This window comes from Ranitomeya imitator, chromosome 3, assembly GCF_032444005.1.
Source record: "Ranitomeya imitator isolate aRanImi1 chromosome 3, aRanImi1.pri, whole genome shotgun sequence".
Lineage (NCBI taxonomy): Eukaryota > Metazoa > Chordata > Amphibia > Anura > Dendrobatidae > Ranitomeya > Ranitomeya imitator.
In genome coordinates, this window is record NC_091284.1 from 664,324,870 (window position 1) to 664,343,386 (window position 18,517).

The 18,517-nt window shown below is 44.4% G+C and overlaps 1 protein-coding gene across 1 annotated transcript in view; it reads right to left on the reverse strand.

The window, feature by feature from the left end:
* Positions 1–1,743: 1,743 nt before the first annotated feature.
* SUCLA2 (succinate-CoA ligase ADP-forming subunit beta) overlaps positions 1,744–18,517 on the reverse strand; it is a 148,595-nt gene continuing 131,821 nt past the window's right edge. The window contains exons 10-11 of the mRNA XM_069758283.1: positions 13,463–13,551; positions 1,744–3,478 (exon numbers count right to left, since the gene is read on the reverse strand). Of these exons, the coding sequence (XP_069614384.1) occupies positions 3,404–3,478; positions 13,463–13,551 (164 nt within the window). The 3' untranslated portion in view covers positions 1,744–3,403. The remainder of the gene's footprint in view (positions 3,479–13,462; positions 13,552–18,517) is intronic.

Consider the following 18,517-nt stretch of genomic DNA (forward strand, 5'->3'; position numbering starts at 1 on the left):
AAACTCTGAGCAAAGCCGAGACTGAACTCGGACTCACCGAATGTGGGCATTAACCGGAAGGACTTTTGACGTCTGTGACCGCAGTCCCCCGAACATCTCATCCTGCACGGAAAGAGAGGTCGAAGGTTCCTCAACCTGCATAGTCTGTCTGACTGCTCCCAGTAGTTCGTCAATATCATTGGAAGAGAAAAGATACTTTTTCCCCTTCTGAGGAGGATCTTTACACAATTCTTCCTCTTCCTCAATGTCAGATTCTGATTGACTGTCCTCAGAAGACGAATCTGACTCCCTCTGCCTCTTCCTAGACCTGGGTAGATCCTGGACCTCAGGCTGGAACTGCTGGACGGCAGATAGGTTAGATATAGAAGCCTGCACTTCTTCTCTAACCATAGCTCTCATGCTTGTTATTAGAGAGGCCTGTTCCTCTCCTACAATGCAGGCGGTGCAGGGCTCGCACAGAGGCTTCTGGCACAAGGCATTAAGTTTTGTGGCACATATGGGACATCTCCTGGTTTTACCCGTCTTCTTATCCCCAGATGAAGGACGCCCCTGGAATATATAAAGGGACCACTACTAGTACTCTTAATAGGAGTATAAGGAGCGCACCTTTTAGAGGGGACTCACGTGTGTAAGGGAATCCTGTTTCCCCGTGGCCTCTACGCTGACAGTTGGTACAGAGCCTGGATCCATTGCAACTGCGGTGTCTAGCGGTATTCACTTACCTTAAATCCTTTCGCTTGTGTCCCGGCGCTCCTACAGGAGCGAGGAGGAAGGCCGCCCCCCTGCTGCCGCTGTGACCCAGAAGTGACGCGGCAGCGGTAAACCGGAAGTCCAACGCACGCTTACCGCCGACACACATGGAGTCCGGAGCGCTCTGCCCCTCCTCCGGACTGTCTGCCAAGGGACCACCCTGCAGAGATCCATGCAGGTACGCTTGGGGTAGCCGTCCGAGGTCGAGAGCCCCCCCAGGGGGAAGCGACCTCCTAGCCAGGAGCAGCGCTACACCAGCGTCGCTGAGGGACCCAATTAATTGGGTGTCGGCGGTACAGAGATACGACCCATGGGAAGGAAGAGGCTGAGCCCCCCGATCCACACGCTCTGTAGGGACAACGCTCTCGTCGTTCCTATCCACAGTGGGACAGGAAAAACACTGAAGGGTGGAAGGGGGAGGGTCCTTTTAAACTCTCGTGTTTCCTGTCCCACTGTGTATAAGAAGGACGTCCTCCATGGTGCTGTCAGGTGGTGACCTGGAAATTCCATCTCACTTGTCGCATGGTCACTGTCCGTAAACCCTACCTAAAAGTAAAATGCTAAATCTTCATCTTATTTTTTATTTATATCTCCTATAAAAAAAAGGATTTCTCTAAAAGTAGAACAAAATACACGGAAAAAACAAACTGATTGTAAAGAATCTCACACAATGCCACCAAAATCTCCTTTCAGGGAACATGGTTATTATAACACAGCCATGACCTTCATGTTGTATCTTAGTGGTGAGCGAGCGTGCTCGGATAAGCATGCTCGAGTGCTAATTGAGAGTCTTCGGAGTGCTCTAATACCAAGTTTGAGTTGCCGAGGCTGCATGTCTCACGGCTGTTCGACAGCCACAACACATCCATGTATAGTGTCTGCTATGTATTTTCTGCCATGGATTGATGCATCTTTATACCAGAAAATTAAGGAAGTTTTAGCATTTTATAAATGTAATAACGGATGCCACAAGAAACAACAAACATAACCCCATAAGCTTTGACATTTACATTTTTATTGGTTGATATTCAATTCTGTCAAATGTAACATCTTTCACCCATGTTAAAAAGGCTTCAAGATTGATCTCAAAATCAATTTATACATGTGCTGTATATACACAAGGTGGCTGGGGAAATGTACTGATGAACATAGCGGTAAAGATCATATAAAAGACCAGTTGCATACGGTGCACGATGCATCCTAATGTTCAGTGGCTTGAGAATTAGCAGAATATCACATATGCTCAATGTTACCTTACCCTATTTGTATTCAGAGTGTATGTCCAGAATATATAGGAACATATAAAGCTGCTTGTCCCCACTTTTTATTTTTACAAAAACAGCAGGAATTGGGACTAAGGTGAATAATTGAACTCAAATAATGTGACTTATTGAGAACTGGTCAAACAGGCCCTAAATATCTATAAAGCTGTGGTCACTAAAATAAAATAAACAGTCTATAGTGACCTACAATAAAGTCAAACGTCAGCCTCTCGAATTAAGTAAAATTATTCATTTTATGGCTTTCTACCTTGGTTGGATCTAAACATAAATAATGGTGGCTTTCTTTAGATCTGTCAGGGATTCCATTGCATTATATGTCATGAACTGCATAGGAAACCTGTCAGACGATATGTCAATTAGATAATTTTACACTACAAAAGTAATGGAGGTCTTACAAAACCACTGTGTTACCATCAGAAAATGGTAGCATTCACGCAACGTTAAAGAGCACCAATCACCAAGTGTGAAGTCGCTCTTACTGTTTGAGAGAAGAACGAGTAGCCTCAGACTGGAGAACCTCTAAATAATATGATGTAAAAAAAAAAAACATTAAGAAACCAAATTTCTAGCAAAAAAGTGGTCCAAACTTTTGGATCTACGGATCCTGGCACGCAGAGCAGGATCCTACAACCCTCTGCGGTCCTTCTAGCAGTGAGAGAGCAAGATCTCATTTACTGCACTAAATCAGAGCTGTTGCACACCTTACTAAACGGTTACCAAATGGTAATTGGCCCAATGAGGTTTCCATTTGGTAACAATTTCGAAAATTACGCTACAGCGTTGAGTTAGTGCTCCTCTCTCTTTCACAGTAATAGCTGCTGCACAAGGTTGAATGTCCTTTGGGTGAAGAACTTGAGATCTCTTTTTAATAGGTGCTACTTGACAAATTCACCAGAATGAAGCTGGCCACTCTTCTTAAATAAAAAGGGCAGCCCTTGACAACTATGGTAGGAATTGGCTGTCCTTCCTAGCATGGTATAATGCACTAACGTAAAAGTAATGAAGTATCAGGTATGTACATTTAACACTTTGGATAGTAATGGCTTAAAGCAAAACTATAGCTGAAATACAAGATATTCAATTGTATCTTACAAGACAGAAAAATAAAGCGAGAAGATGGTCACTAGATGCCCTGGAAGGTGTATTGATGGTTCTGACAACTTGTATCTCAGCATTGGCTTAAGTATTTCTTTACAACAGATAGGTGGTTTTTGGAAAGATAAAGTCTATATATATATATGTGAAAGGATGTTGATTTCCAAAAGCAGCATCGTTAAACACCAACCATTTTTTAAAGCATATAATTAAAACCTAGACAAGAAGGAGAAAATAAACACAAATTCCCAAGCCAACGAAACGCCGCTGCAGCATTAGATTGGTAACTGAAACTTCACGTCAACTTGAGCTTGTTTCGCCAATGATACGATTTCTGACAGTTTTACAACCTAGAAAGAATAAGAGAAGATGGTATTAGATTATGGCAACTTATAAAGAACCCTAGAAGGTGTTTCGGATGAGGACAGTTCACTTTAACTTCAAATATGTTTAAAAATAATTAAGTTGAATTTGTTATATTATTATTATTTTTTTTTTTATCTCTGTTAGTGCCCCGTAACTATTTCCGACACTATTCTCAACACACGAGAGAGTTTCTTGTGTCGGCATCTCATCATGAGAGGCTGGCTTACTGCTCATGTCCATAGCTAAGCCAGCCCCTCCTCTGCCTATGTATTAGCTGCTATAGCCAACAGGAGCTGACCTAGAAATAAATATGAGCAGTTGGCTAGTCCCCTATAGGCACCAATGATAAGCCAAGGTAAATGTTCATCTAGGTAAAGCGCAGAACTAAAAATGGCATTGCCAAAACCCAGAACTGTGCAGATGAGTAAAGATCAGGACATAATCACAAACACATATAACTGCATCCAGATCGTCCATATTAAACAACTGGGCAGACCCGCTTCTAAAAAAAGTGTCACTGCATAGCCACCGTGTAGCTGCAAAAGTGTGGATCCAGCTGCTAGAGTCCCTATAAAAAAAAAGGTATGCATGGATTTATTATGCTCAGGGGTGCCGCTATCATGGGGCAAGTTGAGCCCTTTGCTTCAGGGGGCAGTCGTCACTGAAAGACAGGGGGCGGCAGAGCGGTGGTCAGAGCACCTGGTGCCGACTCTCCATAATCCCTGACATTTGCTGTCACTAGTGCGGTGCGCGCACCCCTACTCACAACGCACGGTGTGCAATATCAGCTGGTCATCCCTGCACCCACAGAGCAGCACACCACATATTGGCTGCTCTGTGCAAACAGGACCTGTGATGAGGTCACAGGAGGGGAGGAATCAGGGGTCACATGATCGGGACCTCCATGGATTGCAGGACTCTGCTGTGCTGGTTGCCATGGTAAGTGTGTGTATGTGGTCTATGGAGCGGAGCCGTGTGTGTATGAGGTGTATGGAGCGGAGTTGAATGTGTACGAGGTGTATGGAGCGGAGCCGTGTGTGTATGAGGTGTATGGAGCGGAGCTAAATGTGTACGAGGTGTATGGAGCGGAGCCGTGTGTGTATGAGGTGTACGGAATGGAGCGGAGCCGTGTGTGTATGAGGTGTACGGAGCGGAGCCGTGTGTGTATGAGGTGTACTATTAGGTGTAAGGAGCAGAGCCGGGTGTACTATTAGGTGTACGGAGCGGAGCCGTGTGTGTATGAGGTGTACAAAGCGGAGCCGGGTGTGTATGAGGTGTACGGAGCGGAGCCGTGTGTGTATGAGGTGTACGGAGCGGAGCCGTGTGTGTATGAGGTGTACGGAGCGGAGCCATGTGTGTATGAGGTGTCCGGAGCAGAGCCAGGTGTACTATTAGGTGTACGGAGCGGAGCCGTGTGTTTGAGGTGTACAAAGCGGAGCCGTGTGTGTATGAGGTGTACGGAGCGGAGCCGTGTGTGTATGAGGTGTACGGAGCAGAGCCAGGTGTACTATTAGGTGTACGGAGCGGAGCCGTGTGTATGAGGTGTACAAAGCGGAGCCGTGTGTGTATGAGGTGTACAAAGCGGAGCCGTGTGTGTATGAGGTGTACGGAGCGAGCCGTGTGTGTATGAGGTGTACGGAGCGGAGCCGTGTGTGTATGAGGTGTACGGAGCGGAGCCGTGTGTGTATGAGGTGTACGGAGCAGAGCCAGGTGTGTAAGAGGTGTACAGAGCAGAGCCTTGTGTGTATGAGGTGTACGGAGCAGAGCCTTGTGTGTATGAGGTGTATGGAGCAGAGCCTTGTGTGTATGAGGTGTGCGGAGCGGAGCCGGGTGTGTATGAGGTGTACGGAGCGGAGCTGGGTGTGTATGAGGTGTATGGAGCGGAGCCAGGTGTGTATGAGGTGCATGGAGCGGAGCCAGGTGTGTATGAGGTGCATGGAGCAGAGCCGGGTGTGTGCGAGGTGCATGGAGCAGAGCCGCGTGTGTAGGAGTAACGGTGTGGCCATTATACAGTATGGAGCATCATGTGGGCCCATTATACAGTATGGAGCATCATGTGAGGCCATATTACAGTATGGAGCATCATGTGTGACCATTATACAGTATGGGGCATTATGTGTGGCCATTATACAGTATGGAGCATCATGTGTGGCCATTATACAGTATTGAGCATAATGTGTGGCTATTATACAGTATGGAGCATCATGTGTGACCATTATACAGTATGGAGCACTGTGTGGCCATTATACAGTATGGAGCACTGTGTGGCCATTATACAGTATGGAGCACCATGTGTGGCCATTATACAGTATGGAGCATCATGTGTGGCCATTATACAGTATGGAGCATCATGTGTGCCCATTATACAGTATGGAGCATCATGTGTGCCCATTATACAGTATGGAGCATCATGTGTGCCCATTATACAGTATGGAGCACTGTGTGGCCATTATACAGTACGGAGCATCATGTGTGGCCATTATACAGTACGGAGCATCATGTGTGGCCATTATACAGTACGGAGCATCATGTGTGGCCATTATACAGTATGGAGCACTGTGTGGCCATTATACAGTATGGAGCACTGTGTGGCCATTATACAGTATGGAGCATCATGTGGGGCTCATTATACTGTATGGAGCAATATATGGGGCATGTTATTCTGTATGGGGCACTGTGCAGTGCACACAATACTGTATGGAGCAATATATGGGGCTCATTCTACTGTATGGAGCAATATATGGGGCTCATTATTCTGTAAAGAGCACTGTGGTGCCCAGAATACTGTATGGAGGACTATACTGTCTGATTTATGACATATTGTAGAATGTACAATAGTTATCACTCATGTAATGTATGGGGGGACTGTATATGAGATGGGAGCCTTATAGGGGGGCTGTACTGTATGTGTGTTTGGGGGGGGAGCGCCGTTTTGATGTTCGCCTCAGGCAGCAGTGTGGCTAGGTTCACCCCTGATTATGCTTACTTATATATTGCCATCATATCCCACAGCACTTTACAGACATCATCGCTGTCCCCATTGGGGCTCACAATCTAAATTCCCCATCAGTATGTGTTTAGAGAATAGGGGGAACCTGGAGAACCCAGAGGAAATCACCCAAACACGGGGAGAACATACAAACTCCTTGCAGATGTTGTCAAGCATGAGAGAGAGAAAGAGAAAGAGAGAGTGCACATGGCCTTACACAAGCCTTTATTCTCATGGTTGGTCACACCCTTGTCCGCCCCCAGGATGGAATTCATGCCCCTCCCCTGGGGGTTTGTAGCTAAATCTCTCAAAACCTATGAAAGATCACAACTTCCCAAGATCATAACTTCCCACCGGAAGGTCATGGGGCTGTGGTTCTGGTGCTATAGGTTCCAGACAGGTCCCCGTTACATTTAGAGACCAAACACTACTTTGCTACCTGGCTTTTACTAGCCATTCTGCGTAACTCCCCAACCTGGGGTGCTAGAATGGATCGAGACCCTGGAAGGAGCTTGGCCCATTCCAGAAATCTTGAAAACGTAACAGGTGTATGGCTAGGATGTACAATAGCTCTATATCCTCCTTATATCTCCCTATGAAATCCTATCTGAGTAAACGAAGCTTGTATGAAGCAGTCACACAGTGTGGCCTTCCTGTATGAGCCTTGACACTAGCTGATTGGGTTGGAAGACCTGCTGAGCCAGGTGTCCTATTACAGCTACACATGTTAAAGGACGATTGTAAACTGCCAGACCCCATATTCTTCACAAACATATTAGCAATTCATTAGCAGTAAATTGCACAATGAATACTAAAGGATTGTTTTCCCCATAGCTTTTATGTTTACCTTTAAAGAGCATTTTGGCCTGAATATACCAACCTATGTATGGAGGGCATATTACAGCTAAGATCATACTCCTATTAGCCAAAATGCTCCAGACAAATTCATTTTGGCAAATTGGAATGACCAAACAATAATAAAGACCCCTGTTTTGAGTCTAATGTATTCATGAGGAGAACTCCTCAGAAATTTTTTTCCATCCTTGACAGCAGCGATTGATAGACTGCTGTGTAAGGTTGCCGTCACACTCTCAGTATTTGGTCAGTATTTTACATCAGTATTTGTAAGCCAAAACCAGGAGTGGGTAATAAATGCAGAAGTGGTGCATATGTTTCTATTATACTTTTCCACTGATTCTTCCACTCCTGGTTTTGGCTGAGGAATACTGATGTAAAATACTGACCAAATACTGCTAGTGTGACGGCGGCCTAAAGCTGTATACATAGCAGCCCATCAGTAGCTGTACAAAGAGGCGAGGGACTGGTTCCCCCATGAACTCATCAGATTCATAGGGAGCAGTCTGCTGTAATCTTGGTTGATAAGCCAAGTTATATTTTTGTTCGATTTTAGCTGTATGTGTAATATGTTACCCTTATATAGTCCAGCAAAGTTGTCACACATCTTTTTATGGAAGTTAAATGTAAATGGTCATGTAAATAAAATCTAAGTCATGGAAGGTACCACAGGCCAGAGCTTCAGTCACAATATTGCAACCTTCAGAGCTGAAATCTCTCAGCATCCCTGGCAGGCTCAAAAATATATCAGGCTTCTTCTGGCTATTTGCATTCAAGAAAATGTAAGACTTTATAGTGGGAGAACACGGAGTGGGAGAACTAATTTCACACTAGCGTTAACTGCAATCCGTCACAATGCGTCATTTTGCAGAAAAAACGCATCCTGCAAAAGTGCTTGCAGGATGCGTTTTTTTCCCCATAGACTTGTATTGACGACGCATTGCGACGGATTGCCACACGTCGCATACGTCGTGCGACTGATGCGTCGTGCTTTGGCGGACCGTTGGCACAAAAAAACGCTACATGTAACGTTTTTTGCTGCCGACGGACCGCTTTTTCCGACTGCGCATGCGCGGCCGGAACTCCTCCCCCACCTCACAATGGGGCAGTGGATGCGATGAAAATCTGCATCCGCTGCACCCGTTGTGCGGCGCTTACAACGCTAGCGTCGGTAACCTCAGCCCGACGCACTGCGACGGGCCGAGCCCGACGCTAGTGTGAAAGAAGCCTTACTCTTATTCTGCACTGCCTGCCTGCACATTCACAGCTTGTATGTGACCTGTCAACGAGCGTGGGGCAACAGCTGGAGAGGCAAGTCATGTACAAGCTGTAAAGGCGCAGGCAGTGCAAAACAAGAGAGAGTGGTGGGACATCGAAACTGCACACAGACTGCAATAAGCCATGTTCAGGGGACATAGCGTATGAGCAGCAGGACGATGCTTGTCACAACCACTGATATCTCATGTAACATGTCAGAAAACAGGGCGAGCAGTTAGGCACAGCAGCAGTACTGTTCTGTAAGGTCACAGTGAGAAGTAGTAAAATCACATGAAGTTACATATAAGAAGAGGTACAGCAATAGGAGTCTTTATAGTTTTAGGCAGAATGTATGCTGAAATACATTTTTATTTCCCCAAACTAACCCTTTAATTTCATTTCTATTGGAATTACTATGCATTTCAGTCCTCAAAGAATTTGAGTTCTCAACTTCACTGAAAATTAGGGGGTGTATATTAAGCAAGTGATCAATGTACAGTGGAGACTGCGTAAAGGTACCATAACACTAAGGGTACCGTCTCACATAACGATATCGTTAACGATATCGTTGCTTTTTGTGACGTAGCAACGATATCGTTAACTAAATCGTTATGTGTGACAGCGACCAACGATCAGGCCCCTGCTGGGAGAGCGTTGGTCGCTGGGGAAAGTCCAGCACTTTATTTTGTCGCTGGATCTCCCGCTGACATCGCTGAATTGGCGTGTGTGACGCCAATTCAGCGATGTCGTCACTGGTAACCAGGGTAAACATCGGGTTACTAAGCGCAGGGCCGCGCTTAGTAACCCGATGTTTACCCTGGATACCATTGTAAATGTAAAAAAACCAAACACTACATACTTACATTCCTGGTGTCTGGTCACGTCCCTCGCCTTCAGCTTCCCGCACTGACTGAGCGCCGGCCGTAAAGTATAGCGGTGACGTCACCGCTGTGCTTTGCTTTACGGCTGGCCGGCGCTCACCAGTCAGTGCGGGAAGCTGACGGCGAGGGACCTGACCAGACACCGGGAATGTAAGTATGTAGTGTTTGTTTTTTTACATTTACAACGGTAACCAGGGTAAACATCGGGTTACTAAGCGCGGCCCTGCGCTTAGTAACCCGATGTTTACCCTGGTTACCAGTGACGACATCGCTGAATCAGCGATGTCAGCGGGAGATCCAGCGACAAAATAAAGTGCTGGACTTTCCCCAGCGACCAACGATTGCACAGCAGGGGCCTGATCGCTGGTCGCTGTCACACATAACGATTTAGTTAACGATATCGTTGCTACGTCACAAAAAGCAACGATATCGTTAACGATATCGTTATGTGTGACGGTACCCTAAAGGTACCGTCACACTAAGCGACGCTGCAGCGATACTGACAACGATGTCGATCGCTGCAGCGTCGCTGTTTGGTCGCTGGAGAGCTGTCACACAGACAGCTCTCCAGCGACCAACCATGCGAAGTCCCCGGGTAACCAGGGTAAACATCGGGTTACTAAGCGCAGGGCCGCACTTAGTAACCCGATGTTTACCCTGGTTACCGTTTTACATGTAAAAAAAAAAAAATACATACTTACATTCCCGGTGTCTGGTCATGTCCCTCGCCTTCAGCTTCCCGCACTGACTGAGCGCCGACCGTAAAGTACAGCGGTGACGTCACCGCTGCACAGCGTGCTTTACGGCTGTCCGGCGCTCACCAGTCAGTGCGGGAAGCTGACGGCGGGGGACATGACCAGACACCGGGAATGTAAGTATGTAGTGTTTGTTTTTTTTTTACTTTTACATTGGTAACCAGGGTAAACATCGGGTTACTAAGCGCGGCCCTGCGCTCAAAAAAACAAACACTACATACTTTAGTATGTTTACCCTGGTTACCAGTGAAGACATCGCTGAATCGGCGTCACACACGCCGATTCAGCGATGTCAGCGGGAGATCCAGCGACAAAATAAAGTTCTGGACTTTCTGCAGCGACCAACGATCTCCCAGCAGGGGCCTGATCGTTGGTCGCTGTCACACATAACGATTTCATTAACGATATCGTTGCTACGTCACAAAAAGCAACGATATCGTTATCGTTCAGTGTGACGGTACCTTAACTCTTTACACTGACAATAGTCTTCTAATTTCCACAGAAAAAAACAGTTCATAGGGTTGTATAAACTAAGAAAGCAGCAACAATTAAAGATACATTAAAATGTAAATACAGTAAATTTCTATATAAAAAAACAATACAAATAAGTGGTAGTATTTGGAAGTAACACCTGTGAATTAGTCCCAAACGTATCTTGCTATATTGTGCAGCTGGTAACCCGCCGGCTTATTCTGCACAATTCTTCTGCCATGTATGACCTTGCCATGGCTGTGAGGCTTGTTCAATCAAACAAAAATAACCTCAAAACATCAAAAGTCAGCTACATTTCTTTCCTCTCTCTTGGTCATGTTTAGCACAGCAGGGAGGCAGTATATTGTTCCCTCCATCATCAAGCCTCAGAAGAACAGACTGGCTCTTGCATTACAGACACTGTGCGCTGTGTGCAGCGTTTGATCCGCATAGACCCGCATGCATCATGCGTACATATATTTAACATGGTGTATGCAGAGACATGCGTTTGCATGTGTCGCTTTGCGGTGGGGCGCGGCGAACGCAACATGTTGCATTTTTGGAGGCGTCAAAAATCCGTCAAATATGTGCATGCAGATGAGTGCGTCAAAAAACGTATTACTGTCTGTGGGAACGCAGATTCCCATATTCACCTTCAGGCAGGACCACCACCCTAAACATAGTGCTAGAGCTACAATGGAATGTTTTAGATCAAACCATATTCATGTGTGTGAATGGCCCAGCCACAGTCCAAACCTAAAGCCCATTGAGAATCTGTGGCAAGATTTAGAAATGGCAATTCACAGATGCATCCAGTCTCATAGAGCTAGAGCAAGTTTGCAAATAATAGGAAAAAATGTCAAACCTGATAGAGACATAACCCATCGCAGTGGAAGAAGCTCCAGTCTATGCTGGCAGGATGCCAATTGAGAGACTGCCCTACATAAAATCAACCAAGGCCCCCTAAACTATAGAATGGTTTTAATGGCATCCTTAGAAAAGTGATATGTGCAAAATATGGCAGATTGGTGGAGGTCCCACCACTGAAACCTTCCACTGATGGCCAGAATGTGGCACTTTTGTCCTCGTTAGAATGGAGGGGCTTATGGTCGACCTCTGGTCCCTTCATTCCCTATGGGAAACTGCCATAAATGCTGAGTGCTCTGCAGCAAGCACTTTATCATGCTACTATGGTCATATTGATAGGATTTGGTGCTCTGAAACAGGAATACGAAAGCTCCAAAACCAATAAAATATATTATGAATCAGTATAAAATTTCAGAACTATTTATTTAAAACTTAAGAGTAACACGCTGAAAATATTTTTTATAAATGGATGTCTATGGCAAGTTTTCAGTTCTGAAAAGTTTGAAAGTCATGTCTTCATAAACAGAAAAAAAAAAACTATGAATATACATTAAAATTCAATTTCAAACATTTTGTGTCAATTAAAAATGCATTCTTATTCAGCTAGACTTTCTATCTCACAGCGGATGGCTCTGAAGTGCTTCTGTGATATGGAAAAAAATCCCACAGAAAGTGGTGTGTTTGTATACAAGCTGAACAGTCCAGGAGAACATTAGATGTGAAGTAATTACACGCCACTTAAAGTTGGAAAGAAACAAAATAGACAGAAATACTTTTGTGGAGCCTGCTAAAATTGCATTTCTTCCATCGAGTTGTAGGGATGCATATTTAACCCTAAAACGGGATCTTTAAGTGATCACCAATAAACGTAATATTAACTAATTTCTAAATCTATTAAAGTGGAACAAAAAACGTTCATGCACCCATGAGAAATCCTCCAGACTTAAAGGTACCGTCACACTAAACGATATCGCTAGCGATCCGTGACGTTGCAGCGTCCTGGCTAGCGATATCGTTCAGTTTGACACACAGCAGCGATCAGAATCCTGCTGTGATGTCGTTGGTCGCTGCAGAAAGTCCAGAACTTTATTTCGTCGCTGGACTTCCTGCTGACATCGCCGATTCAGCAATGTCTTCGCTGGTAACCAGGGTAAACATCGGGTTACTAAGCGCAGGGCCGCGCTTAGTAACCCGATGTTTACCCTGGTTACCAGCGTAAAAGTAAAAAAAACAAACACTACATACTTACCTTCCGCTGTCTGTCCCTCGGCGCTCTGCTTCTCTGCCCTGTAAAAGTAAAAAACAAACAAACACTACATACTTACCTTCCGCTGTCTGTCCCTCGGCGCTCTGCTTCTCTGCCCAGTGTAAGCACAGCGGCCGGAAAGCAGAGCGGTGACGTCACCGCTCTGCTTTCCGGCTGCTGTGCTTACACAGGGCAGAGAAGCAGAGCGCCGAGGGACAGACAGCGGAAGGCAAGTATGTAGTGTTTGTTTGTTTTTTACTTTTACGCTGGTAACCAGGGTAAACATCGGGTTACTAAGCGCGGCCCTGCTCTTAGTAACCCGATGTTTACCCTGGTTACCGGCATAGTTGGTCGCTGGAGAGCTGTCTGTGTGACAGCTCTCCAGCGACCAAACAGCGACGCTGCAGCGATCCGGATCGTTGTCGGTATCGCTGCAGCGTCGCTTAGTGTGACGGTACCTTAACAAATGCACAGTCAGGTTGGAATAACTCAAAGTGAAGGGCCTACAGTGATATCAGCTCCATTGTGCATGCTGAGCTGAAGATAGGATCTCTCCAAGTGTCTAATCGGATAAGCCAGGTTCAGAGGACATAAAATCTAAAGCTCTTTCTCAGAGAGGTCAATGCTAGAAAGTTCTTAACAATTACCATTTTCGCAGCTTCATCCAGATCATCACATGCCAGTATTTTCAATCCGCTGGCGGTTATCAGTGCTTTGGCATCATCAACTCTAGTACCTGAGGGGAAAAAAAAGGCAAACTAACTTAGTAAAAAAAAAATAAAGATCTCACTAAACCTAAACCTGTTCTTTAGTTTAGAAATTATACAAGGAAACTATTTCCTTCAGAGCTTCGATCTCTGATTCCATCATATAAAACAGGAACCAAAAGAGCTACATGCCGCGATACTCTTCTCCCGTCAAAATAACGGACAACTTGGCAGAACTCGACAGACCCCTTTATAAGTCATTGGGGCCATCGGGCATTGTCACAATGGATCCAGCAGATGTGATCAGAGCATTAAAAGGTGCTGTTCTATAAACATATCGGTTATCCACAAGATAAGCGATAAATGTATGATCGCTGGGGACCGATCACAGGAACAGGGAAATGAAAGTCTCTATAAGAACAGATCAGTAGTGAGCATGTGTGACCAGTGCTCCATTTACTGTGTATAGAAGTGGTGGCTGCACATGCTCCCTAGTGCTCTATTCACACAGCGGACTTTGATAGCTCTTCATTTTTGTGACTACTGGAGGTCTCAGCAGTCAGAGAATAAACTATCATACATTTATTATTATTTATGTATATAGCACTATTAATTCCATGGTGCTGTTCATGAGACGGGGTTACATCAAAATTCAAATATCACTTACAGTAAATAAACTAACAATGACAGACTGATACAAAGGGGCGAGGACCCTGCCCTTACCCTGGGCTTACATTCTACAGGATTATGGGGAAGGAGACAGTAGGTCGGGGACTGCAGTAGCTCCAATGGTGTTGAGGTGGCCGTGTGGTCATTACAGGTTGTAAGCTTCTTTGAAGAGGTGGGTTTTCAGGTTTCTTTTGAAGGATCCAAATGTGGTGGATAACCGGACGTGTTGGGACACAGAATTCCAGAGGATGGGGGATATTCGGGAGAAGTCTTGGAGGCGACTGGATGAGGAGCGAATAAGCGTGGAGGAGAGAAGCAGGTCTTGGGAGGACAGGAGATTACGTGAGGGAAGGTACTGAGAGATTAGTCCATAGATATATGGAGGAGACAGGTTATGGATGGCTTTGTAGGTCAGTGTTAGTAGTTTAAACTGGATACACTGGGAAATTGGGAGCCAGTGAAGGGATTTGCAAAGGGGGAAGCAGGAGTGTAGCGAGGAGAGAGATTAATTAGTCGGGCAGCAGAGTTAAGGATGGACTGGAGGGGTGCGAGAGTGTTAGAAGGTAGGCCACAGAGGAGAATGCTGCAGTAGTCAAGGCGGGAGATGATTAGGGCATGCACAAGCATTTTGGTAGAGTGAGGGTTGAGGAAAGGACGGATTCTGGAAATATTTTTGAGCTGGAGGCGACAGGAGGTGGCGAGAGCTTGGATGTGCTACATTTAGAATATATAATGTGGATGTGCGATAAATTGTTTATGGGATAATCCCTTTAGTCCTACAGGTTCAAGGATTCTACAGCTGGGACAAAACATGTTGGGATAATCAGATACACTATGCAGGAAATTCAAAAGAAAAAGAAAACTAAAAAATCTAAACCGGGCTGTTACTGTATGTATAAAACTAAAAAAAACATGTCTGGTAGCATACTTTGTGTATACGATGTTATGGGCAATTACTGCATTTTCCATATATGTTTGTAAAGCTTATTGGTGACTCATCTCCAAGGACTGAACAGTCTGTATTGATGTTTCAATTCTATCCCTCATCTACAACCCCTCCAATTAATCTTTGCTCTCCTTCTACATCATCTCATCTTCTTTTCCCATTTGTCCATTGTACAGACAAAAACAAGCCTCCAGAATAAAGGTCATACGATTAGGTGCACAGATTGGAAGAACATTAAATCCCAGCATTTTATAGAGGCCTCTTGTATTCTAGCACTCAACACTCAGAAAATAAATTTATCCGTAAAGCAGAATGTGCTTGTGAAAAAAAAAAAAAAAAAATTATGCCCAAACGTTGAAAAAGAATGCAAAGGAAATCAATGGGGGCAAATTATGTATAATCATTTGATATTCATATGACTAGAACCTTCCACAGTAATTTAGTGGGAAGCAATACGTCAAGGCCAGTATTTGCCACTAGGCACCAAAGGTCCTGTGCCTAGGGCGGCAAGCTGCAGGGGGGCGGCGCTTGGGACAAGATTTAAAAAATAAATCTCCCTTCACCAGAATAAGAAAATCAGCGTTTTTCTGCCACATTCATTTGTATTCAATTTTTAAAACGCAAATATAAAATGATCCTTTGTGCGTGTCAGCATTCCCAGATGTAAATCATCCAGCTGCGGTAAGGAAAACAAACTCCGAGCACTAAAAAAATATTCGGAGGACACCCGAGCATGCTCAAGTAACGAGTATATTCGCTCATCACTAAAGGACACCCTATTACGCCCTAAACTACAGGAGGCAAGAAGCACATTACGGAGAACACGAGAGGCTTCAGTATGGAGAACATGCGCAAGCTGTACCTACTTGTCATCAGCGCTCTTTTGCTTTTTCAGGCTCATGCACACTACAGTATTTTGCTCTCCCTCGGCAGGGCAGAGAGAAGGGCGCCTGCGCAGAAGCGCGATGGGGACACCATGATGATGTTGGACGCATCATCCATATGAAGCAGGTAAGGAGGATGACAATTGTAACAAGAGAGGAGGCTTTGGATCAAGACCAGAGGCGCCCCAAGGACTGGACCGCGCCGTCTGTGCCTTGCATAGGGGATTGAGAACATACATATAGCTTTATATAGGCTGTAACAAAGGCTTATAGGTGGCATAGAGCCTTACATTACATGGGGTAAATCTGGTGATAGGTTCCCTTTAAATTTTCCAATGTTAGGCCATAACGGTGCACAAAGGCTTAGGCCACACCAAGGGTGCACAGAAGTGTCTTTATGTGAATATTAAATATCACTAAATTTTACGCTAAACGGTATATGCCTGGTATTTTCTTATAGCTGGATTGTGGCCTGGAGTATGCATATCACATAACTGCTGTTCCCAAAGCTGACACTGGAGAATCCTCACAGCAAGCAGTGCGTGATGTGAGGATTCACAAGTCTGCAGTCACAAAGAGTGATTGCAGATTTGTAGTTTCAGACCGACAACCTCTTTAATGCTTCTTAAAGGGGTTGTTTTAAGTTGGAAAGTTATCCGCTCTGAGGGTGGTAGGATCCCCAGCGTTTCTGAGAACAGGAGAAGACGTCGATCATCCACACTACTGCTCCATTCATTCTTATTGGTAGGGCTGGAGATTACCGACCGCAGTGCTCTGCTGATCTTTGGCGATCCCATTAGAATGGAACAGTTGTGTAGATGCCACGGGTCCATTCAACTGGGGCTCTTCAGATCCCCGGTCCTCAGGATTGGTGGGAATCATGGTGCTTGGACCCTCAGTGATCGGAAAGCTATTCCCAATCCCGTGGATCGGGAATAACGTTAAAACTTAAGATATCCGCTTTAAAGAGTATCTAAACTTTTGGAATTTTTTTTAATGTTTTCTGCCCATTCTGAACAGATTGGTGGGTCACCCAGTTCTGAAGCCCCCACGAGAAAGGAAAGCATGCACACAGCGTAGAGTGGATCCAGTGAGTAGAAAATCATAGCCGGTCTCCTGAGCTGTGCATTTCTAAGAGGTCTTATGAGGAATCAGTGGGTGTCTCAGTTCCCACCCCATGATGTCCCACCCCATGGAAGTCTCCACACTAAGTCAACTTCAGACTCACACCAATCTATAACAAACAGGCAATCCCTGCAAGTGTTGTGGTTGTTGCACAGCCGTGTGACATGCAGTCGCAGGGACTCTAACATATTTTTCTAGCACGCTAAAAACACTCGGTTAGCATCCAAGCATGCTCAGATAACACCTTATTAGAGCACGTTCGCTCATCACTATTGCTAATCTTGTGTAATAGATCGTGTACATTTAGGATACACAGTCTAAAAATATACCAGAATTCTAGCAACATAAAAGCAAATAACCTGCTGTAAATATAAAAAAAAACGCAATAGTGCATTAAAATAATATAGAGTGCTTCATAACATAATTTTGATAAAAATGTAAAAGCTATCCCACCTTGTCACGGTGATAAATAGTAAGGTTTTAATACCGGAGGTTAGGACAGTCCTGAATAGGGTCATCATGACATAGTAGGATGGCTTTGACTTTTTTTTTTACAAAATTATGTTTACCAAACACACTATATTATTTTCATGCAGTATTGCTGTTTATTTATTTACTGCAGGTATTTGCTTTTTATGTTTTTATCTTGGGTTTTGTCTGTTTTGTGCCCAGGGTGAACATGCGCCTATTTCCTGAATACACACCAACTTATATTCCAGTTCATCTCTTCAGGTGTTTATAACAATGCCTAATGAAGGAGAAGTTCAGGCCATTTTTAGACTATCTGCCATCTATTTGTTAGCTTATTTTTGGACCACTTTATGAACCCAAAAACTGGAGCACACCTTTAAGAAAATTAGTTAGTGTTGTGTTTTACAAACAACCTTAGCAACAACAGCTTTTGTAGACACTTCTAAATGTACCTAGTAAGGTATCTAAAACCCTTAACCCCTTCATGACCCAGCCTATTTTGACCTTAATGACCTGGCCGTTTTTTGCAATTCTGACCAGTGTCCCTTTATGAGACAATAACTCAGGAACACTTCAACGGATCCTAGCGGTTCTGAGATAGTTTTTTCGTGACATATTGGGCTTCATGTTAGTGGTAAATTTAGGTCAATAAATTATGCGTTTATTTGTGATAAAAACGGAAATTTGGCGAAAATTTTGAAAATTTTGCAATTTTCACATTTTGAATTTTTATTCAGTTAAACCAGAGAGTTATGTGACACATAATAGTTAATAAATAACATTTCCCACATGCATACTTTACATCAGCACAATTTTGGAAACAAAATTTTTTTTTTGCTAGGAAGTTATAAGGGTTAAAATTTGACCAGCGATTTCTCATTTTTACAACGAAATTTACAA